This window comes from Mustela lutreola, chromosome 9 (genome assembly GCF_030435805.1).
Source record: "Mustela lutreola isolate mMusLut2 chromosome 9, mMusLut2.pri, whole genome shotgun sequence".
NCBI classification, from domain to species: Eukaryota; Metazoa; Chordata; class Mammalia; order Carnivora; family Mustelidae; genus Mustela; species Mustela lutreola.
Genome location: NC_081298.1, coordinates 68516702 through 68541816, shown reverse-complemented (window position 1 = coordinate 68541816; position 25115 = coordinate 68516702). Strand labels below are relative to the sequence as shown.

General features: G+C 34.8%; 1 protein-coding gene across 4 annotated transcripts in view; it reads left to right on the top strand.

Moving 5' to 3' along the window:
• Positions 1-25115, top strand: part of CAMKMT (calmodulin-lysine N-methyltransferase) — a 391971-nt gene that overhangs the window by 15181 nt on the left and 351675 nt on the right. For all 4 annotated transcript variants that reach the window (XM_059134602.1, XM_059134600.1, XM_059134601.1 and 1 more), the window contains one exon: positions 2578-2642. In XM_059134602.1, the coding sequence (XP_058990585.1) occupies positions 2578-2642 (65 nt within the window). The remainder of the gene's footprint in view (positions 1-2577; positions 2643-25115) is intronic.

Sequence of the window (25115 nt, the reverse complement as noted above, 5' to 3'; positions counted from 1 at the left end):
ATTATGTGTTGATTTGATACACTTACATATTACCAAAGGATTATTATCATAACATTAGCTAATACCACTATCATGTCACATAGTTACCATTTCTTTTTTGTGGTGAGAACATTTATGATGCTATTGTTATTAAGGGCTTGGGAAATAAGTTAGAGCTTTAGAGTTTAGGAGAAAGGTAGAGAGAACTTTTTATTCCTTGCTATGTTGGCAAAAAATTGTCACTGTTATATAACATTAGTTGCCAGTATAATGCTAAGATTGAAGTTTCAGGGTCCTTTCCTTGTAAATACTTTTCCATCTAACCACATTGTCCAGGCAGGACCTAGGAAGACTGTTGAAAATTTAGGGGTAGCAAGATCTTACAGATTTGACACAATAAAGTAGATGACTCAGTGAACAAAACAATAGTCCTTGAGTTTAGGACAAATGAAAGGAACTTGAAATAATCAAACTGGATCCTTACCACATTGTGTGCATGAGTTTTCCAATAGTTAGCATTAATTCTTATGCTATTGAAGACAATGATTGCTGATGTTCTTTCATGAGATGCCTTCTTTTAGGAATTCTAGACTTCATAGAGAAATAATTTTCATTTTTTGTAAGCTATTTAGAGGTATAGGGTTAGTTTTATACTTTCCCTACTTCCTACCCCATTTAGAAATGTCATAGGCTCACTCTCTTTTTTGGCTTCAAGAGATGATGATTTCAAGAATAGACAAGTTCTGTTTCAGTGGTAACTCTTGAGAAATCCACTTTTTATTTTTAATAATGCTTTTTAAATTTCAAATATGCAATTATCCCAGTTTCTGTTTTTTAGAAATATTTAACATTTTTCATAATATATATTTAATTTCAAATGTTTATTTTACCCTGAATTGAGAAAGTTTCAGGAATTTATCATAAGGCAGTAATGAGAAATGGGTTCAATGATATTTCTGCAAGGATGCTCAGTATAAATAGTACAAAATTGGACACAAACGAAAATCCAACATAAGACATTGGTTAAGTAAGTTATAGTACAGTCATTCATTCATCTGCTTGGCAGCCATTAAATTAATATTGCAGGAGGATATGGTGATGTGGGAAACTGTTTATAATATCAAAACACAAATTGCAAGACTGTGGACATTGTGCTCTCAGTTATTATGAGCATGGAATAAATTTGGAGGCTATGCATGATAGGAATAGGAGTATTGTTTTTTCTCTTAAAGGAGCTGTATATTGCTTTTATATTTATGAAAAAGATTTTTGAGGAGCGCCTGGGTGGCTAAGTGGCTTAAGCCTCTGCCTTCAGCTCAGGTCATGATCTCAGGGTCCTGGAATCGAGCCCTGTATCAGGCTTTCTGCTCATCAGGGAGCCTGCCTCCCCATCTCTCTCTCTCTGCCTGCCTCTCTGCCTACTTGTGATCTCTCTCCCTGTCAAATAAATAAATAAAACCTTTTAAAAAAAAGATTTTTGAGTTCTGTGCCACGTTGCTGATCATTTTAATAGCTCTATCTTGCATTTTAGATACTAAATACTTCATCCTTTCTTCACACCTTGCATTTTAGATACTAAATACTTCATCCTTTCTTCACACTTGTTCCTCACATGTATACTGTAGTTTTCTATGATAGGTTACATAACCTCATTTCTATGCAGAATCTTGTATTATTGATAACACATTGTTAACTTTGTTTTCTTAGATTAGGATACCGATGAGCCCAATGCTAATTTGGCCAGTAATGATTGCACATTAACTTCTAACAATCTCACTTAGTCACTGTATCGAAGAACTAGGTCTGTGTGATGCTAACTGAGCCACCCAGGTGCCTCTGATTTATTTATTTGTTTTTTTAAAATCACCGCTGGAAAAGTATCTCAAACCCTATGACCTACTGACATTTGGGCCCATTTGTATCTGAAGAATAACATTATTAAATTATTAAAATATCAGTATTTTATTAAAATTATCAGTAATTATTAAAATATTAAAATATCAGTATTAAAATATCAGTACTAAAATATCAGTAGTCAAATTAGATATTTCAGGAGCTGTCAAGTGAATAGAGATCAGAATTAAAGAGAGTGGAATTAAGGTTAGTTGAAAACGATACAAAACACTTTGCCCCCCTGACATTTAGAACTTTCTAATTGTGGATTGTGCAGACTTGAAGGTTGGTTAGTTCTTTGAAAATTCTGAATTTGTTGGTCTGGTACAGAGGAAATCTATTTATTTTTGAGTTTGGTTCTGGAGGTTGATTAATTTTTTTGAGATTCTCAAAGGTAAGGTTTTGTTTTGTTGTCTTTAATAATCTACCTCACTTTTATATAGCTAAAACAATAAAAATTATTTACTAATACTTTAAAACATATATTAATCATCAAGAGTATCATCATATTGAAAATCTGAGAAATGTATTCTATTATTTCTTTTCCTTCTCCCTCTAGTGGGCAGAAAATATTTTGAAAGTACAACAGGAAAAGGTTTATTGGTCTTGGGTGGGTATATCACAATACACAGTTTCACCTTTCTGAAAATGTAATAATTGTTAATATTTCAGAATAATTTAAGAAAATGCTTTATTCTTTCCTAGGCATAATAATGGATCTTTGAATGTTGAAGATGTTCTTACCAGCTTTGACAATACAGGAAATGTTTGTAAGTTATATGTTCCCTTTGTGGAAATACTTTTATTGTTCTAAAAAGTGAATTTATACTTAGTATATATTTTAATTATATATATAGTATATGTTTTAATATATTATTAGTATATATTTATTATAGTGATGTGTGTGCATAAGTGTGTGCGTGTGTGTGTAATATAAACTCATGGTTTTTAGATGTGAGATAAGTGTCATATAAGATGCACCTACAAAGTAGGAGAAGGCTGGGACGCCTGGGTGGCCCAGTGGGTTAAGCTGCTGCCTTGGCTCAGGTCATGATCCCAGGGTCCCAGGGTCCTGGGATCAGGTCCTGCATCATGGTCCTTGCTCAGCAGGGAGCCTGCTTCTCTCTCTGTCTCTGCCTGCTTGTGTGCTCTCTCTCTCTTTCTCTCTCTCTCTCTGACAAATAAATAAAATCTATTTTAAAAAAAAAAGTGGGAGAAGGCTATTTTTATACTTTGCAGCTGTGTGTGTGTGAGTGTGTGTGTGGGTGCATGTGTGTGTGTGACAGAATGTAGGTCAGAAGGAACGCTGGACTCTCTAGTACTACCCTTTTGTTTCTTGTTTCCATTTTGACCTTCTCAGTTAATTCAACAGATGGGCTGTCTCTTTCTTCTTTGCTGTTTTGGGTACTTTCTTTTCCATTTCCTGCTTCTCTTTTTCACTATGGAATAAAACCAGAACATTTGTTTTCCTTACTGTTAATACAGTGCCAGAAGGTTTTTGTTTTATGGCATATTATATTATAGAACACGTTGTCTTTTCATCTAAGCTTCTGATTGTAGTGATAGATTTCTCCATTGAGAGAATCATTTAGATAATTATCATGTTATATGATGAAAGAAATCAGCCAAGAATATCTTTATATCCCTGTGTTAAACAATATATGATGATCAGACCTGTGTATTTCTCCATGTGTGTTGCATAAGATATTTTTCTTAAGAGAGTGAATTATCGGGGCGCCTGGGTGGCTCAGTGGGTTAAAGCCTCTGCCTTCGGCTCAGGTCATGATCCCAGGGTCCTGGGATCTAGCCTTGCATCGGGCTATCTGCTCAGCAGGGAGCCTGCTTCCTCCTCTCTCTCTGCCTGCTTCTCTGTGATCTCCATCTGTCAAATAAATAAATAAAATCTTTAAAAAAAAAAAAAAAGAGAGGGGCGCCTGGGTGGCTCAGTGGGTTGAGCCGCTGCCTTCAGCTCAGGTCATGATCTCCGGGTCCTGGGATCGAGTCCCGCATCGGGCTCTCTGCTCAGCGGGGAGCCTGCTTCCTTCTCTCTCTCTCTGCCTGCCTCTCAGTGTACTTGTGATTTCTCTCTGTCAAATAAATAAATAAAATCTTAAAAAAAAAAAAAGAGAGTGAATTATCATTGTAGTATGGTCTTTTTATTTTTATTCTATTTTTAATATGACCTTTTTAAATGTAAAAATTATAGTCATACTTTTTTCCTCAAAGTAATTTCATAGCTGTAACTATTCTCTGAACTAAAATAAATAACATACTTTGCTAACAGTACTACTTTATCAGATGCCCTCTAATTTTAGATCTGCTTAGAATAATATTCAGCAGTACTCAGGCAGTAATTTTGTTTTTATGCCCATTTATGACCAGCTTTTGATAGTATATAAAAATAATTATATATTTTGTCACTGAAGAATCTATAAGTATCCCCAAATTGCCCAAAAATATTTAAATAATATGGGTTTCTTTTTCATAGATAGTGACAAGTGTGCCTTTTAGTTTCCACATGTTGGCACTTGCTGAATTCTTTTCCACTTAGGCATATCTCATTTTATTGGGGATTAGGGCTAATGGTGATTGAGGAAACATTCTCCTTTAGTTCTAGGGTAAGGTGAAATAACATTAAGTCAGGCTTATGCATGTATAATTTAGGAATATGATCCTAGAATGTTAAATGTGGAATTTTTGATTCAGTGATGTAAAAATCAAGCATTGTTTCCAGTGGCTCAGTATGAATAGGGCCACTAGCTGGCAGCATTATGTATAATAAAAACACATTCCTAAAGGTCTATGCTATTGTTTTATACATGAGTAACTATCTATCTTGTTCTTCTCTGACATTTTTTCTCATTAAATTGTTCCACACTTCCCTCATCCACCCCCGTTGTTGCATTGACAAATGGAGAAATTGCATGCAAAAGTATTTTTTCACTGATGTTGTTTTGTTTGATGTAAAAATTTGAGTCTTTAGAATGAGACCCATTTATATTTGAATCTTGGCTCTGACATTCATCTTGACTCTTTTATATTAAGTCAGTTTATGTCAATTTATATTGTCTCTTAGAATTGGATAAAATATATAGCAAGTTTATAACGTATACTATATTCCTCATTATTGACAGTAAATGGAAGCTATTTATTATTACTGGTGATGAGTACCTCTAAAATGTTCTTCCATCTTTTTCTAATAGTGAAGATAATATTATTAAGGGTTGTTCTCGTGTTTTAAAATAAGTTATTTTGATTGAACTAACAAAGCAGGAAAAAATAGATCAGATTACCAAAATAGTAATTTATTAAAATGTCTTCTCACAAATGTTACTTCAAAAAGCTGAGTATATTGCCAAGTGAAAGAAGTAGTGACAAAAATAAGACATTAAAACATGTTGTTTGGTGTAATTTTACATTATTGCTATTTTAAAGGAAAAATCTATACTGATATTTCACTTAATGATAAATTGGCAAAATCCTGTTACATAGCATAAATGTTGATTATAACTTTTATATAATCTTTGCCAAGGCTTAAAAGTAATCAGTGACTGAAAAAGTGATTTATTGCTTGACCCCTCAAATGTTTGATTTTACACTAATAGTGATATTAGGTTGAGTCTGTGACTAGAAATCCCAGCAGAGGGCACTACAATCATAATTCTGTCTCACAGCCCAATATAATTGGAATAAATAACTTGAAAAATAACGATAAGTTTTCATCATGTAAACATATGAAGATGTGTGCTTAAAATTTTCCATTTGATTTATTTCTCATATATTTAATACATTAAATTCATTAATACAAAAAGTAGATTTTCCTGAGTTATTTTTGAGTTAATTTTGTTGTCTTTTGTTTTAAATATCAGTTTAACTTTTATACTTCTGGGCTTTAAATAAGGAATACTTTTGGTCTTCTTAATCTTGATAGCAAGAGTTCTATATAAGAATATCTATTCCTAAATCACCACATGGTAGTACACTGATGGTACACTGAAAGATATTTAAATGAGGAAAAAGTTTCTAATACTATGAGAGAACCAATGGATGGAATTGTTCATTTGTTTTAATAGTCCCCAGGTTAATTAAACGTCCTGATAATAGGAAAAAAATAACAGAAATACTATATAGTTATAAAAACCTGATATGTGTGTATGTACAAAACACACACATATGTACACATACACACAAAATATATTTATGGCTTAATAGAACCAGTCATCTCAATTTTAAGCTAGTTGTTAAAACCAAGTAATGATTTTATGCATTGTAAAATTTTAAAGATAAGAGGTTCAGTCTTACTTCCTGAATTTGTTTTCTAACCAAAAAGATATGGAAAAACCTTTAATTTTCAGTAATAAATGAAGCTTCTAGGTAGTTTCTTATTTCCTGATATATTAGAAAAGAAATATTTTTAATATTTACCCCTTTTATTTAGAAGCATTTTGTATTTTTAAATGTATGACCTGTAAAGTGTTCTGTATTTTTGAGCTTTTCTTTCAGAGTGTGAATTCCTTCGAATGTTGTAGGAAGAAATTAAAAATGAATCTCATACAATCATTCTGGCATAATGATTCACTGCTCCATAGAATATATTTGCTATTATGGAAAACACATTATTTTGAAAGCCAGGCTCTCTTTTTGCTTACCTCTATTTAGGAGTAGGTATTCATATTTCATTCTTTGGGTTCTGCTACTTTAGAATGTACTTCCTTTTCAAATATCAAAGCTGCTCTCTGAGAGGTTATGTCTGCTATTGATTCATCATGCCTGGAGAGAGATGCCATCCTGCTAGGGAGAATTATAGGTTGGCATCCTTCAACTCAAGGAAGTGCTGGCTGCTTCGGTGTTTCACGTAACAGGTCACTCAAATACTCTGGTTAGCAAGGGAGTACTCTGCAAGTACCAGGGCAGATCACTTGTTTTTGTTTTCCCTGTGAGCACAGTTTCCTTTCCAGCAAGTCCCTGACCTCTAATCAAAGAAGCCCCAATATGGTCTCTTCCAAACCCACTTTCTCCTTCTCCAAAGTCATCTCTTTCCTCTACTGAAATGAATGTTTTAAAAATATGATTCTCTCCAAGGCTTAGTTGGAGAGATTAAAATTTGGTTGTTATAGTATATAATATAACTGTTTGGTATTTGTAAAATCCCATTGGTGCTTGGGATTATAACAGCTCCATTTGAACTCTTTTTAGCTCATCATCCATCCTTTGACAGCTTGAGCAGATGATGGAATTTATACAATTTATAGTACATGGTATATGCAATATAATATGTATTAGCCTTTAAAGGATAGGGAGTCAGTAATAAGGTATCATTGTAGTAACCTAGTATGAATCAGGATCCCTGGCTAACATTAAACAGCTTAAATTTGGGGAATGTATTGGTAAGACCCCTTCTGCCATTCTTTGAAAAAAGTTTTTTTTTCTCCTGGCTGGGCTAAATGACATGGTGGTTGGTATCTCATAGTCTCCTGGAGAAATATGTGGACCCTCTGCCTTATACACTCTCACATGTGACAATGGTAATTCTTTTCCCACCAGTGAATCCCAGGACCTACCTGGACTTTTAATGCACACAGCTACAGTCTCCTGCTTCTAGATCCTTCCTAGTGTCTGATAGTGGGATCTGTTTTGTGATATATCCAAAATGGATCTCTTTTGGTTTAGTAATAATTATTACATAAGGATCTTATGTATTTTAACTGCATTTGGGAAACCAAGAGACGGTAACCGTCTCTTAGGAAATATAGTCCAGATTTTTAGTTTTTATTTCATTGTTTTTGTGTTACATAGTTAAGCTGTAATATTGGTGGAATATCAAAAGCTTCAGGTATATCAGCTTAGATTTAGAAAGATTTTCCTCATTCAAGTTAAAGTGTGTATGTACATGCACATGTGTATGTATGTGTGTAGGTGTGTAATATATATATGTGTATCCATGTGTATGTAGATATACATGTGTATATATAGAATATCTACTTGGTAAGGTACTTTGATTAAAAATGAGAAATTTAGGCTTTTATAGATAATTGCTCTATTTTTAACTTAGTGGTTCATGGAAGGATCATGGAATATGAAGTTTAGGTTTTAGTTCTGCCATTTACTAGGTCTAGGCCAGTCTTTGAACAAATTTTAACTCCTTATTACAGTTGAATAAGAAACAATAACTTATAGTACAGTGAACAAAATATTAGGTAATGTCTAAATTATGTGTGCCTGTCTAAATTATGTGTGTATTGGTATTAATATCATTTGTCTCATTTATTATTCTTGAGCCTTTTCAATATATTTGATACTGGAAAATAACACAATATAGGAAATATTTTTAGTGTGTGCCGTCCTTAATATTTTTACATTATTTGGTTATGTGAAAACATGGTGCAAAACTGCTTAACTAAAAGAGTGAGTGTCAGTAGCAGAAATACACACATAAAGCAGTGTTTTAGAATTGAGAGTTCAGAAAGACATAAAGATATGTGATTTATCATATGATGAAGATGGAATTTCAGTAAGAGAGGAAAGGATGGATTCTTCAACAAATGGTGTTTAGGGCCATTGGTTAGAAATTTAGAAAAAATATGGGGCGCCTTGGTGGCTCAGTCATTAAGTATCTGCCTTTGGCTTGGGTCATGATCCCAGAGTCCTGGGATCAAGCCCGGCAATCGGGCTTCCGGTTCGGCAGGAAGCCTGCTTCTTCCTCTCTCCTCCCCCTGCTTATGTTCCCTTTCTTGCTGTGTCTCTCTATCAAATAAATAAAATCTTCAAAAAAAAAAAAAAAAGAAATTTAGGAAAAAAACCAAAGCTGAATCTTGCCTTTGTGTTATGTACCAACATAAATTTAAGTTGGATTAAATATTTAAGTAAAAATCCTCACTCATAGATATTTCAGAGGAATAATTTTATAATATTAAAATAAGGTCCAAGTGCGACCCAACCCTATGAATTTAAAGGTTAATATATTGACTGAATAAAGACTTAAAAAGCATCAAAAAAATTAAAAGACAAATGGCAAACTGATTATTATTTGTGATGTATATACAGACAAAGATGTATTTTCTTTATTGAATAAAGAGCTCTAATAAAGCAATAGAAAAACCACACTGCAAATCTATAAGAAAAAAACAAAACATAGCCAAAAATTAGGACAAATTATTTCACAAAAGAAACACCAGTGTTCCACAAACACATCAAATGATTATTTTACTAGTAATGAAGTAATTAAATGCAATTAAAACAGTGAGATATCATTTTAGTTCATGAAAAAGGCAAAGATGAGAGAAGATAGGCAATAATCAGTGAATATAGGGAAGTGGGTCTTTTCAATTACTGTTGGTTGGAGGGTAAATGACTTCACTTTTAGAGGTGATATTTTTCATAAATATTTTTTCATAAATTTTCATAAACATTTTTCATAAATTTAAGTATCCATATCATTTTGACTAATAATTAATTTCCTAAAAACTAATGAAGCCATTAAAGAAAGATGGAATGTAAATGAATTCATTATAGCACAAAGAACACCTGGAAAAAAACATCAATCTGTAATTTTAGATGACTAGTTGATCATGGATAGTCTATGGAAATGTAGCATATAACTGTTCATGATCTCTAAATCATACTAGGTTAAAAAATCACTTTAAGGAATATGATCTTATTTCTGTAAAATACATAGATACCCATTAAGTATGTGTGTACATAGGTACATGGATAGAACTATATCTTAATGTTCATCATGTTATGTTGGGACATTGGGATTATGGATGATTATTAGTTTCTCCTTTATACTTTCTAGTATCATTTGATTTTTTTTTATTTGATTTTTTTATGGCACATATTCGTTTTATAACTGGAATAAGCAATGTTCTTTTCATTTTGAAAAAAAAGTAGATACCCCTCAACTTCCAAATTGAGTATTAATTTTTTTGAGTGAAAGCTGTGATAAAATCTCAAATAGCTAAGGACAGCTCTGTGGGGAAAAAAAAGGGAGCAATTCATTTTACCAGTGAAAAAAATTTAAAATATTTTGTTCAAAATAGCATGTTTCTCCAAGGAGATCAGACTATGTTAGATGTCAATGTATTAGTCTTCCAATACTCTTTTGAGATAAGAAATCGGAGATCAAATCATTCTAGCCCCATATTAGGTTGGAGGAGTACAAAGAGGCTCAAAACCTCAGTCAGTGGCAGAATATTGGGCTTGGGCATAGATAATTTGTAAGTTACATTAAAAAATAAATTTTAAGTTTCAGTGCATTATACAGTTTTTACACATGTGTGATGGTCAGTGGCCCTGAGATTGTCGTGGGCCTGTGTCAGTGGGGAGCTGGTGGTATGCATCACTGGCACTGTCTTTGGCACTTTGCCCTTCTTCTTCTTTTCTTTCTTTTTTTAAAGATTTTATTTATTTGAGAGAGAGAGGGCACAAGTTGGGGTGGGTACAAAGGGAGAGGGAGAAGCAGACTCCCCATTGAGCAGGGATCCCAATGTGGAACTCGATCCCAGGACCCTGGGATCATGACCTGAGCTGTAGGTGGAAGCCTACCTGACTGAGCCACCCAGGTGCCCAACACTTGGACCTTTTTGAGAATCACAAGGTATATGTGGTTTGTAGTCTTTATGAGAGACTTCTGAAGAAGGTTAGAAAAGATTTCTGGAGGGTAGGCTAGGTTTCTATGTGGTAGTTTTCCTAGCCATGTATCTCCAGCTACCTGAATTCCTAGCTCCGTTGTTTTGTCAGGGCAGTTTTCTCTTTTGACACAATACTGGGTAAGCAGAGCCCCAAGTCCTAAATAGAGTTGTACTCATTTGTTATTACTATTTACCAGGGAAGGAGTTTTTAGAAGACCTCTTATTTTAGTTCACTCTTAAAATTTTTACTTGATTGAAAATTGGGCCTGAATAGACCTTTTTCCAAAGAAGACATACAGATGGCCAAAGGCACATGAAAAGATGCTCTATATCACTAATCATCAGGGAAATACAAATCAAAACTACTAGATAATACCTTGTGATTGTCAAAATAGCTACAGTCAAAAAGGCAAGAAAATAACAAGTGTTGACAAGAATGTGGAGATAAAGGAATCCTTGTGCTTTGGCGGGAACATAAACTGGTGTAGCCACTGTGCGAAACAGCATGGAAGTTCCTAAAAAATTTAAAATAGAAATACCGTATGATCCAATAATTCTTCTACTCAGTATTTATCCAAAGAAAATGAAAATGCTAATTTGAAAAGCTATATGCACCCGTGTTTACTGTGGCATTATTTATAGTAGCCAAGATATGGAAGCAACCTGTGTCCACTGATACACAAATTTATAGGGGAGATGTGATAAATCTACACAATGGAATATTATGCAGCCATAAAAAAGATGCCAATTGTGACAGCATGGATGGAGCTGGAGGGTATTATACTAAGTGAAATAAGTCAGCCTTAGACAACATATGATTTCACTCACATGAATCTTAAAAAACAAAACAAATCAATGAACAAACAAAAAATGGAATCAGACCTGTGAATCAAAGAACAGATTTGTGGTTGTCAGAGGGAAGGAGATGGCAAATGGGCAAATGGGGTAAAGGGGAATCAGAAATACAGGCTTCCAGTTATAGGGAAAGTATTCAATGATATTGTAATAACGTTGTATGGTGACAGATGGGAGCTGCACATATAGTTAGCATAGCATAACATAGAAACATGTTGAATCACTGTTGTACACCTGAAGCTAATAAAACATTGTGTGTCAGCTATACTCAAAATTTTTCGTTTGAAATAAAGAATCAAAGAGTGGGGATGATTCTCTTTGATAATAGGAGGTACTGCTATCATGAAAAAAGAGTGAAATAAACCCTATAATCCGTTCTAGATTCATCACATATATTATGCTTACTCACTGCAGTAACACTGGAATGTAGTTCTTATCTTTGCCGTAAACCTGCTAGTTTTTTTCTCTTTTAAGTAGTTGAAGGAATGTTCCTCATTTAGGTGCCTCCAAGTTTTAGCAGAAGAGATATATGCCAAACAAATCTTTTTCCTTCCTTCACTGAGCAAATACTTTTTTTTCCATTTTCTTTTAAAGAGCTACCATTTTTTTGCCCCCCTCATAGGATTTATCAGGAACTTCGTGAATATTATTCCCATTTAGTCTTCTTAGCTTTGCAAGGGATGAGGAAACCGATACTCAAAGATAATTTGCTTAAAAAGTAATATTTAGTAGGTTTTTACACTTGTATAAGCTATTCTATAGTTCTTAAAGGTAGCATTTCCCCAAAGTGGCAAGAAATGAATTTTAAAAGTTCACTGTGGGAATTGGAACTAAAAGTGGTAACTTGGAGTGCTAGAAAATAACTTTGGCAAATGGAAAAGAATTCTGTCCAGTGGATTGTGTCTCAGAGGAGACTGATTAAAGGTCACTGGAAATGGGCTCTGTAGGGTGCCTGAGAGGTAGTTGACAATCTAATGGAGTGAGGATTTGGGGAGTGAAGATGGGGCAAAAGAATGCATTTTCTTTTAATAGTCTGAAACCTAATGTGGGTTTTGTTTTATATCAGGGTTTTCTTTTCTTTTCTTTTTGGGAAATGTTGCTTTTTTTTTGCACAATAATACAGTAGTACCAGTGATTTTTGTTTTTACATAGCCCCTTCTCTGAGGTACTCAAATTTCTCAAGCTTAAGGCTATAGTGATATTTAAGAATTGCTTAACATAAACATAAGTCACATAAAAAGCTTGGCTGAAAGGATTTTCTTGTAGTAAAATTGTTTGGCTTGTGGCCAGCCTTTCCAAAGGGAATTATGGATATGGGGCACTTGTATGGCCTGTGTGTGTTATGCTACTCCCTGAATGCTTGATGTGGACAAAATAGTGGATGATTGAATAAATTTAGTGTTTATGCATACGTGTGTCATCTTTTTCACTTTAGCACTCTATTTTGTATTATATAGTATTCTTTGTTAATCTTTTTCCTCCCAAAAGAGAATTTACCCCTCCCCCTCAGATTCCAGGGATAGTGTCTTATACCTCTATAATATTCATAAAATCATATCCTCTCTGGTTCAGTCTTATAGGATGTTAGTCTTAAGTCTGTGCAAAGGAAGGGTTTTTCAAATCACTTGAGTGTTTTACCTCTCGATTAAATGACATGAAAGCAACTTGCATTCATTAGCAATTTTTCTTTTCTTTTTTTCCCTTACTCATCTGCTACCTTCTCACATTGCTCCTGGTTCTGCACCTCTTAATTACAAAACAAATCTTAGACAACAGTTTTAATGCTTTCTATCAAAAGACAGCTCTTGTCTTTCTTTTTTACCCCATTTCTCTCTAATTCTTTGTCACAGTACTGAAGAGTTAGCCTGACAAGACAGGATCCTCCTTGGACAGTGTGAGCCTGGGGTGGGCAGAGGGGAGGCAACTGAAGCAGACCAGTTCCTCTTAGGTTGGATGACTGTACAGCCTGGTTTGTCTGGCAAGGTCCCAGTTTGCACCTGTCTTTCTTAGCCTAAGAATTAACACAGCTCTTTCCACTCCCAAGAATGTCCTGGTTTGGATGATAAAGTATATACCCATTTTTAGAAGATTGGAAGCTTACATTAATTACTTATATCCAGTCATACTTCTTTATTCCACCATAGCGACTTGTACAAGGTCTAACTCAAGTGGTATTCAACAAGTATGCATTGAATCATTTGAATTCTTAGTCACATCCGCATGAATCCATCTGTTCTAGACAAGTGTATTTGTGTTTGATATACTGTTCTGCCTTAAATCTGGGTCTTACTGTTAGAGGACATCTACTACAAGCCCTACAAACTATAGCAGTTGAATTCAGAACACATAACTATTTTAATTAGGTAATAAAAAAATTAGCTAGATAAAAAAATGAATTATTGCCAAGACTTGAAAATAGGAACATTCACGTAGAATTTTCTCTTAGAGAAACATAATGGTCTAGCTGTCTGTCTCAGAGCACATGGTTATTATTATCTGTGTCTCAGCACATTCTCCATTTTGGACCCTTACCACTCCACCCATGGACATGTGAATTTGCAACCTCTGTTATGTATCATACATTTGGAGAACATAAAAGCATCTTTGTATATTTTTCAGATTGTTTATTTATCTACTTAGGAAGAGTCAATTCTGATTAGTCATTCTGTTTATCAGAGTTTATTAAATACTTGTAAATTCTTTTCCAATAGGCCTTTTTAAAAAATTAATTATTTTGAGTGTAGTTGACATACAATGTTACAGTAGTTTTAAGTGTACAAAGTAGTGATGTCGCAAGTTTATATATTATGCTGTACTCCCCGCGAATCTAGCTACCATCTGTCACCATGCAACACTATTACAGTATCATGGACTATATTATACTGTGCCTTTTATTCCAGTGATGGAGAGAAGCCTTTTTTTGCGCATACTTTCCAAAAATGGCAACAGCTATTATAAAATACTTCTGTTGTTCTGTTTAATAAAAAATAAGCTGATACTATTTACAATATTTGTCAGGAGCCACTACCTTTAAGAAAACATATTTTTGAAACTTAACCATTTGAATTAAAATTGTGAAATATGGTAAAAAATGAAATTGGAAATTAATGTAGAGCCATAGGAGGAATTTTGAATATTTGTGAATGTATGTTGTATGTGTACATGTGTATGTATTTCTGTGTATATGTAAATATATAGTTAACTCTGTCTTCATCTGCCTCTTCTTGTTTATATATTGGAAAAGAAGGAGCAATCTCAACAAGTGTTTTTATTAAGGGCCTATTATGTGCTGTCCTGCATTTTCAATTCACAAATGATTTCTCAACTTTGAACTATCACAAAGGAATAAAACATTCTTGTCTACACGTTGAAGAAACTACTGTGTATTAAAATATGGATACATATCTCAGTGTCTGATGCATCCAGGTACATGGATGATCTGTGAATTATGTCTTAAATCTCACCAGCAAACATCTTTTTAACATAACTTAAAATAGCAACATCGCTTCATCAATAAAGAATTGAGCCTGATGATTTTTAGAATATTGGCAAGATATGGCTTGACTTACTCTAATTATGCTAAATTAAATAAATCTAATGGTTGAACGTATTGTCTCAGGACACAAAATATTCATATATTTTTAAAGTTTAATATATTTTCATTTAAAATCCTCCATCTGTACACGATCCACTTCACATTTAAGAAGTCTTTTTTTCTGCCTTCTGACTTGGTCTCCTCTTTAGTAATAGTAATAGTAAAGGCTATTAACCTTTCATCCTGAAGTCTTCCTTTGCTATTATCCTGGGGATTCTCTTCACCTCTCTTTTTTGTTGGATCTCATTTCTCAAATCCCATGACTTCCTTTTTGTTTATGCCATCGCTGTGAGGATTAGGAACTCCATTAGCTTCCTGAGAAAGTAAGGGAAGTAATTTTTTTGAGACCTTCTGATACTTTGGTTGTATATAAAATAATAGAATTTGGGGCACCTCAGTGGCTCAGTCGTTAAAGTGTCTGCCTTTGGCTCAGGTTGCGCCTGGAGTCCTGGGATCGAGCCCCACTTCCCTGCTTGGCGGGAAGCCTGCTTCTCCTTCTCCCACCTCCTCGCTTCTTCTTCTTCTTCTTCTTCTTTTTTTTAAAGATTTTATTTATTTATTTGACAGAGAGAGATCAGAAGCAGCAGAGAGGCAGGCAGAGAGAGAGAGGGAAGCAGGCTCCCTGCTGAGCAGAGAGCCCGATACGGGACTCGATCCCTAGACCCTAGGATCATGACCCGAGCCGAAGGCAGCGGCTTAACCCACTGAGCCACCCAGGCGCCCCTCCTCGCTTCTTCTGTTCCCTTTCTTGCTGACTCTCTGTCAAATAAATAAATAAAATCTTTTAAAAAATAAAATAAAATGACAGAATTTAAAATAGTTTCTTTTTCACAATCACAGCAGTGTGTTGCAGCTTCAAGTGTTGCTTTGGGATGTTTAATGCTATTCTAATTACCTTTTTATGAAATCTGTTCTCTCTGGTATTTGACAGAATCTTCTCTTATTTTCAGTGTTTTAAATTTTTAAGATATACCTTGGTGTGGCTCTGTTTTTAAACATTTTGTTGAACATTTGGTGGACACTTTCAGTTTAGAAAGTCACATTTTTTCAATTCTGAGAAATTTTCTTGAATTATTTCTTTAATGATTTCCTTCCTTCTGTTTTCGCTGATGTCTTTCTGGGCCTTCCATTTCCTGGACAGGTTCTCAAAATTATCTTTTCATCTTGTATTTATATATTTTAATCTTTTGTCTTTACTGTGAAGATTATTTCTATAACTGTATCTTTCAACCTTCCTGTTAAATTTTTCATTTCTAATTTTTATATTTTTTTAATGACCTTTTTTTCTTAGTTGTCGCCCCCCTTGCTACTACTGCATTCTTTCTGTATTTCTTGATTGCCTAAATATATTATTGGAAGTTTTTTTTTTTTTTCCTTTTTATTGTCTCCGTTTCCTTCAAGATACTTTTTCCATTTTGTTTCTTTGGCCTCTGTCTTTTATGATAGAGGCCTTCATCAAATATCTGGTGATTTTTAAGAGTTGTATGCTGTACAACTAATTGAGTACTACTGTGATAGCCTAGCTTATTGATTGTGGGTTTCACTGTGGGATGATTTGGCAGTTTCTTAGGGAATCCTTCATGTCCATATGTTTAGGTGTTTCTTTTAGGCTTGTCTGTTTCCCAGAGAACACTTTTGAGTCCACTGCCTTAGTGACTGTGTACAACTTAGTAGTTAACATGTTAGGAGTTGGGTAGGAAGAAGAGTCTCAACATTCAGTTACTCAGTCTCCCTTTTTTCTTTTTCTTAAAGACTTTTTTTTTTAAAGATTTTATTTATTTATTTGACAGACAGAGATCACAAGCAGGCAGAGAGGCAGTCAGAGAGAGAGAGAGGAGGAAGCAGGCTCCCCGCGGAGCAGAGAGCCCGACGTGGGGCTCAATCCCAGGACCCTGGGATCATGACCCGAGCCAAAGGCAGAGGCTTTAACCCACTGAGCCACCCAGGCGCCCCACTCAGTCTCCCTTTTAAAAAATATTTTACCTTACCCTTCCCCTCCACCAACTACCCTCCCCCTACTGTGCTAATGCTGTCCAGTCCAGGACTCTTTTACTTTAAAAGTATTTATACTCTTTGGAGGCTAGACTGGATGATATCTAAAAGGATGGAGGAGAGTTAGAGTTAGTTGCCCAGTTGTTTGGAGTGGGAGATAAGATTTCAAGGTCTAACGGCTTTGGAAATACATTTCCAAATATCTATACAATCTATAAAATAGATCCTGTATTTAACCCATTCTTAACTCAATTCACAGAGATGGAAATGGCTTTTCTCAGTGCTGATGAAGGATTCAGCTGCTTGCTGTCATTTTCTCATGCATTTATGAACCCTTGTTTTATTTTCAAATCTACTTGTTTTGTTGTAGGTGGGGTGTTAGGAAGGACATAGAAGCTAAAATGTGGATTCTCACTGACGTCTTTAACCTCCATCATACATATGCATATGCACACATGCACACACACATCAATCTCATATTAATGTTGTAACAGCTTACAGTGGAATAAAATTTTTAAAACCTCATGTCAGTAGACCACATACGGTTCTTGTCAAATCTACACTGGAAAAATATTTCCAGTTTAAGTGTGTTGAGATGAATCACCAAGCATTGCACAAGTTCTAGAAATTCTTTTCTTCCTCATTTCTGAATTACTCTTCAGCCTTCAAGATTCAACTTATAAGCCACTTGCTCTACAAATCCTTTCCCAAGCTACAGTTCGGTGGTCTTTCTTGTGTTACCTGCAGACTTAAATGAGAAAATGTACCATTAAAGCATATCACATTGTATTCTAGTTGTGCCTAAGTCACTCACTAGATTGTAAGCTCATAGGAGTGTTGTTTTATTCTGTATGCACAGTGCCTGGTGCATAGTGAACAATCAATAAATGCTTTGTGCATTAGGGAATTTTAATGTTCTAAAAAGGGAAAACCACACTTTAAATAAATTAGGATATAATTTTTTAACAAAATGTTCATTGTACAAAATAATTGACTTTAGGATTCCTTTAAATGGCCCTTCTTGCTAGTGCATTTAAAAATTTCTTTATGTGCTATTTTTTGAGGAACATATTTAGGTGTAGTATCCCTTCTGCGCATATGTGTACATATACACTCATTTCATATTGTTCTTTTTTAGTTGGGATGTTACTTATATTTGAAGAGAAATAAATGTTGTTTTGTTACACATTGGTGATGTTTTTCCCTCCAAATATCTTTTGCTGGCTGAGCACTAAGTGGCTATTCCCCTAGCTTTCTGATGATCAGTGCAATATATTTTAAGCAGCTAGTTCTAAAATACATTCAAATAGCATGTACTGTTCCTCATGAATTGCTCTTTCTTTGCTTAAATTTCCCACTCAGACCACCAGCAATCCCTTAAGTACTTTCCCTACCAGCTAATGCTAGCTTTTAAAAATCTACTTAATGTTACTCCTTTCTCTCTCTTTGTTGCCTCTGTCACTTAATATACCTCTATGCCTGCCTGATATTTTCCTTTTCAAGGTCTTTTTATGCTTTTAGGATGATCTTTCGTAGTGTCTTTTCTACTATCTTAGATGCTTTGATTCTGCTGTTTCTCCATTGCAAAGAGCTTAGTAGAGGGAGGAAGTGAATATTATGGGTGACTTTTTTTTTAAGTTGTTATGTACTGTATTAAAGAAGTGGTGGTTACTATGTAACTAGTGTTCCAAAAAGGATTTTAATAAACTTCAGAGCCATTCATGGGGACAAAACTTTTAAAATGGGACCTGTTTAAATTTCACAGATAAGGGGAAAAACAGAACATTAAAATTTGGCAACTGTTAAAGTTGAATGATGGGTAAATGGGAGTTCATTATTTCCTATTCTCTTTATTTTTGTGTATATAAAACATTTTACATATACAAGGGTTTTTTTTTAATGAGGTATTTTTTAATTCGTTTTGACCTAGCAAGCCCACTTTTTGATATCTGTCTTCTAGTACATCAGGACACATGCACATGGATGCTGATTACAGCATTATTTGGGTTGGAAACAGTCTGATGAGTCTGTTACCATCACTACTAGAATTATTGGATTAAATTATATTATATCTATACAATGGATTATGATTTAGTGATTTAAAAGGATGAATTGAATTATATGCTATATACTCTGGAGGGATGTCCGAGAGGTATTCTTAAGTGCACTGAGTAATATGCGTAATGTCATTTCATTTTTATAAAAAGAACCTGTGGTAATATTCCAAAAGCTCTGAAAGCATATATAGCAAATTATCAATATTGGTTATTTTAGGAACATGGGACTTGAGGGGATGAGCTAGAAGAAAGAATTAACCTTTTCTGTATTATTCTTTATATTGTTTGATTTGTTTCAAGTGTGTATTACTTTTGGGGGAAATGTAGTAAAGATTTTTAAGATAAATATAAAAATAAAATATTTTCAAACCAAGTTTCAGTTCACACGTAATAATAAAAACTAATTTTTTATGTTTTAAAACTGAAAAGTAATGTACATAGGAAACTAAATGATGCATTAGATCACAGTTTGCCTTCAGAAAGAAAAATAACTGAATTGATACTCATGTATATGCAATATATATCGAATGCTGTTTCTATTTCCAAACTTCCAACAGAAATTGACTGGTGATAATTAGATGACTTTGGCCTTCTCTATATTAACTCAATAGCCCCTCACCTTCCTATCTCCCCCATCTGACTGTGCCTAAAATTAAATATTTTTTTGTTATGGTTTTGAACTAATCCATTTCATAAATAAAGATGAATAAATTCATAAATAAAAATTTCATAAATAAAGATGTCCCATTTTCAAGAGACCACATTAAATTAGAACTAGGGTACCTAGTTATATCCCTTAAGCTTCTTTGATTGCTAGCAAAAAAAACCCTTACTCTGGCTAACTTAGGCAAAAAGAAATGTATTAGAAGGATACTAAGCAGTAATAGAATTTAAGTTTCTCTTGATAATTGGGCATTTTGCTTTATGATTTAGTATGCCTCTAATTATATTTCCTGCTTTTAATTAGAGCATTGCACTGAAAGTTCCTAGCCAAACACTTTTTTGTCATCTTGTCTTTTAAGAATTAAATTTAGTTAAGTCTTTAAAAAAGACATTATAAAAAAGTCATTATATAAAAGGGAAACTTACATAGAATCCATTGTTTAAATTGTTCTCTAGTAAATGGTGAGTTTGGGATTATAATTAGTTTCATTTATTATAAGAGGTATAACCATTTAAATGCGTACAGATAGTCTCAACCTACATATATTATTTTAGAATTGTCACCATTGAGTTTCTCTTTAATGTCACATTTCTTTGTGACATAATTTTTCCATAAAATTATGATTTTATAATAATATGCTATTATTTATCTTTTCTATATACTTAACTGGAGCACACTGATTTTATATTATGATCTGTGGAACAAATTATTCCAGAACTTTCTCACATACCTTTTTGAAATAGCACACCAATTTTGTATATGTGCTGCCGAAGCGAGCACTGAAATAGCACACCAATTTTGACCATATTTTTCAAGTTAATTATCTGGCTTTGTTTCACAGCAGACTCTTTTAAGCAATTTAACACCATTTTTATTATAAACTATAAATCATTTATGTTATATATACAATTATACATACAAATTTTATGTCGCATATGTTATATAAAGGCCAGCTTAATGTTTTTCATTTTGAGAAGCGTAAAATTCTCCCTATATACTAGATATAGGCATCACTTGTACCTACATGGAATACATTGCACTTGTTTTAGAATCTGCCTCATGGGATGCCTGGTTGGCTCAGTGGTTAAACTTCTGCCTTTGGCTCAGGTCAGGATCCCAAGGTCCTGGGATCCAGTCCTGCATTAGCCTTTTTGCTCAGTGGGGAGCCTGCTTCTCCCTCTGCCTGCAGGCCCACGTGCTTGTGTGCACTCTCTCTCTTTCTCTGACAACACATAAATAAAATCTTAAACAAACAAACAAACAAACAAAAACAAAGGAATCTAGCTAATTTTTCTCCTTATCCACCTTTGGGGTCAAGTTTTTAACTACTAGTAGGAGCAGGGGTATAAGTGGCATATTTGGGGCCAGACTTTCTTACTAGCCTTTCTTCCTACCCATTTCTCCCTTCCTTATTGTTGGAGTCAAGGTTTAGGTTCAAATATGGGTAGAGACTGGGAGGTGAGAGAGTAGTGGGTAGGTACATCTAGGGTTAAGTTTTCTGCTTTATAGCTGAGACATTGATTATCATCAAGGAATGGAGTTGAGCAAATACATTGAGTATAATGGGAGCTAAGTTTCTCAATGTCAACAAAGGGAATTACAAACATGGAAAGGGGGAAGGCTAAAACAAACTGTTGTTTTGCATTAGAGGTAGCAACATGGTCTCATTGCTTTGCTAGGTAGGTAGGTAGGAGTATGTATGAGTGTGTGTGTGAGTGTGTGTGTTTCCTGCCTGTGTCTGGGTATGATAGCAATGAATACACCTGGCACCCAGACCTTGGTTTTTAAATATTCTCCACTAAAAAGAACCAGGGATCTTTGAAGAAATGGCTGACTGCTAGCACTGGGCATTTTAGGTCATAAAGTAAGAAGTCCTCAAACAGTAGGTGACACATGCCCGAAGAACACATTAACAGGTTTGAAGGGTTACCATTGACCCATTTTGAGACAATTTGAATATCAAAATAAATATTGTAACCTTTTCAGGAAACCAGGACTCCCTGATTCCATGCTAATATTAATAAAAATATAAATGAGAGAGAAAAGAGAATTCTCCATGTCATTTAATAATCTAGAACCTTGACACTAATCACATTTTGGGCAAGAAAATTCTTTTGAGTGGGAGAGGAGCTATCCTGTGCATTGTAGGATGTTTTAGCATTATCCACTTTTGGGGTCAAGAGACCTCTACCTACTAGATAGTAGTATCCCTCCTACTCCCAGCCTCTAGTTGTGAAACACAAAAATGTCTTCAGGCACTGCCAGATTGCAATGAGGAGGCAAAATTGCATCCCTTCCTCATTTGACAATCACTGATCTGGAAAGAATGATGGAATTGGAAAATTACCATTTGGTAACTATCATAGTAATATCCAAGTAAGGCATGAATTATCAGTGGATGCTAAAACAAGTAAGTGAACATTTGATGGGGAATAAGATATTAACTTAATCTCAAAACATCTCCACAAAACACTAACTACTTGATAAATACAACATGAATATAATTAGCTTTATAGTAGGAAAAGCTTAAAGGAAAACCTTAACCAAGTAATAAAAATTAACATCATGTGCCTCAGACAGAACACAGCATTGCTTCTGTGGTATTCCTGCCAAAAACCACAAATCATGAGGAAAATCAAACTGGGGGACATTTTACAAAGTTAAATGGACTGTACTTTTCCAAAATGTTAAGATCATGGATCCTGATTTTGATAATTTAACTGTGGTCATACAGATGAGTGTCTTTTATTCCTCAAACACACTACATTTCCTTCCTTGAGGATCTTCAGTTTCTGTTCATTGTGTTTTTTCTCAGTTTTTCTGGTGGGTGGCACCATTTCATCATTTAAGACTCAAGTTTTCACCTTCTCAGAGAGGCCATCGCTAATTACCCTATCTGTTGTACCCACATTTCTCAAATCTTTATCACTTTATGTTAATTATTTTATTCATAGCATTTATTGTTGCCTGTTACTACCTTCTTATTTCTTTATCAGCTGGGTCCCTCTGCTGAAAGAAAGCTCCTGAGAGCAGAAGCTTTCTCTGTGCTGCATCCTCAGTCTGAAACAGTGCCTGATACCTTAGTGGACTTGCAGTAACCATTTATTGAATCAATAACTACACCTGTGAAATCTGGCCTTCTGTGGTAGGCACTTGGTCATATAACCAATCTGGGTATGTTAAGGAGGACCAGGGGCATTTCCCAAATGTAGAAGTTAGTATCTACTGAGAAAAATGATAAAATGGTATGGTTTGGGTGTGGGGGCCGATGGGGAGAGAAAGGGAAGGATAAACAGAAAAGAGAAATTTATTTGTTTGTAAAATAAAACTATAAAATAGCTTCTGGGGATTGCTTGGATGTGCTTAAAGACTTGGACTGAATATGGTTTCTCTGGGGCATATTTTTCCCAACCACTAAATTAAAAGCCAGTGGTTGTTGGGACCTAGTCCTTCTGCTCTCTGTGCCAGTTAGGTTTACTTGAAGTCTATAAATAATACAATCCTTTTAAGATATAGAGGCTAAACATTGTTCAACACAAAACTAAAAGATGGAAATAGATGATGTTGACTAATTCTGATCTCAAGTTCCCATGTCTTTAGTTATTAAAGAATATGTATATATCTTTTCCTTGTGAATTAATTTGTAAACAATCACCCCAAATTATTTTCAACATTGTAGTGACCCTAGATCATTGGGAATTGAGACTGCCCCCAAATGGCAGATAAGCTGCAAAATTATTGCCATTTTAACTGATGAACAACATGTAATTTTGTTGCCTTTTACATAGGTATTTTCCATCTTTAAGGTGGAGCTATATGAGCGAGGTCAAGGGAATACTATTACAATGAAAAACTTCACCTCAAAACCTTGATCAGTTGAAAAATATATTTTTCATCTTATTAACATTTTAATGTGCCTTCTCCTGAACCCTCATTAGTTTTATCTATGTTTATAACTTGAGAGGTTGTGTAGTAAAAGAGACTTCAGACATTCAAATGAGAGAAACAGCCTTGAATGTGATGACTATATAAAGACATTGTTTTGGGAAAATGTGAGACCTGAGACCATAAAAATCCTAGAAGAGAGCACAGGCTGTAATGTCTGACATCAGCCATAGCAACATTTTTCTAGATGTGTCTTCTGAGGCAAGGGAAATAAAGGCAAAAATAAACTGTTGGAACTACATCAAAGTAAAAATCTTTTGCACAACAAAGGAAATAATCAGCAAAACTAAAAGGCAACCTACCACTGGGGTGACTGAGTGGCTCAATTGGTTAATTGTCTTGGGGTCATGGGATTGGTCCTGCTTGGGGCTCCATGCTTGGTGTGGAGTCTCCTTGTCCCTCTCCCTTTCTCCTCCCCAAGCTTGCACTCTGTCTGCCTCTCTCTCTCTATCTCAAGTAAATAAGTATCATCTTTAAAAAGTAAATAAAATGCAACCTATTGAATGGGAGAAAATATTTGCAAATGACATATCTGATAAAGGGTTAGTATCTAAAATCTATAAAGAACTTATACAAACCAACACCCAAAAAACAATACAATTAAAAAATAAGCAGGAGAAATAAACAGACATTTCTCCAAGGAAAACATACAGATGGCCAACAGATACAGGAAAAGATACTCAATATCACTCATCATCAGAGAAATGCAAATCAAAACTAGAATGAGTGGAATGCCTGAGTGGCTCACTTGGTTAGGCATCTGACTCTTGAATTTAGCTCAGGTCATGATCTCAGGGTTGTGGGATCACCCTGTGTCATCAGGCTCCACACTGGGCATAGAGCCTGCTTAAGATTCTCTCACTCTCCTTCTCCCTGTGCTCCACCCCCTGCTCTCCCTCTCTAAAAAACAAACTACAATGAGCTACTACTGTACATCTTTCAGAATGGCTAAAATTAAAAACACAAGAAACAAGAAGTATTGGTGAGATTGTGGAGTAAAAGGAACACTTTTGCACTGTTGATGGGAATGTAAACTAGAGCAACCACTGTGGAAAACAGTATGGGTTTCCTCCAAAAGTTAAAAATAGAAGTACCCTACAGGATGCCTGGGTGGCTCAGTTGGTTAAGCAGCTGCCTTCAGCTCTGGTCATGATCCCAGCATCCTGGGATCAAGTCCCACATCAGGCTCCTTGCTCGGCAGGGAGCCTGCTTCTCTCTCTGCCTCTGCCTGCCATTCTGTCTGCCTGTGCTCGCTCTCTCTCTCTCTGATAAATAAATAAAATCTTTAAAAAAAATAAATAGAAGTACCCTATATTTTAGTAATTGCACTACTGACTACTTACTCAAAAAAATCCAAAAACACTAATTCAAAGGAATACATGCACCCTTAAGCTTATAGATGTGTTATTTATAATAGTCAAATTATGGAAGCAGCCCGTGTCCATTGATAGGTGAGTGGGTAAAGAAGATGTGAGATATACACACAATGTGATATTATTCAGTCA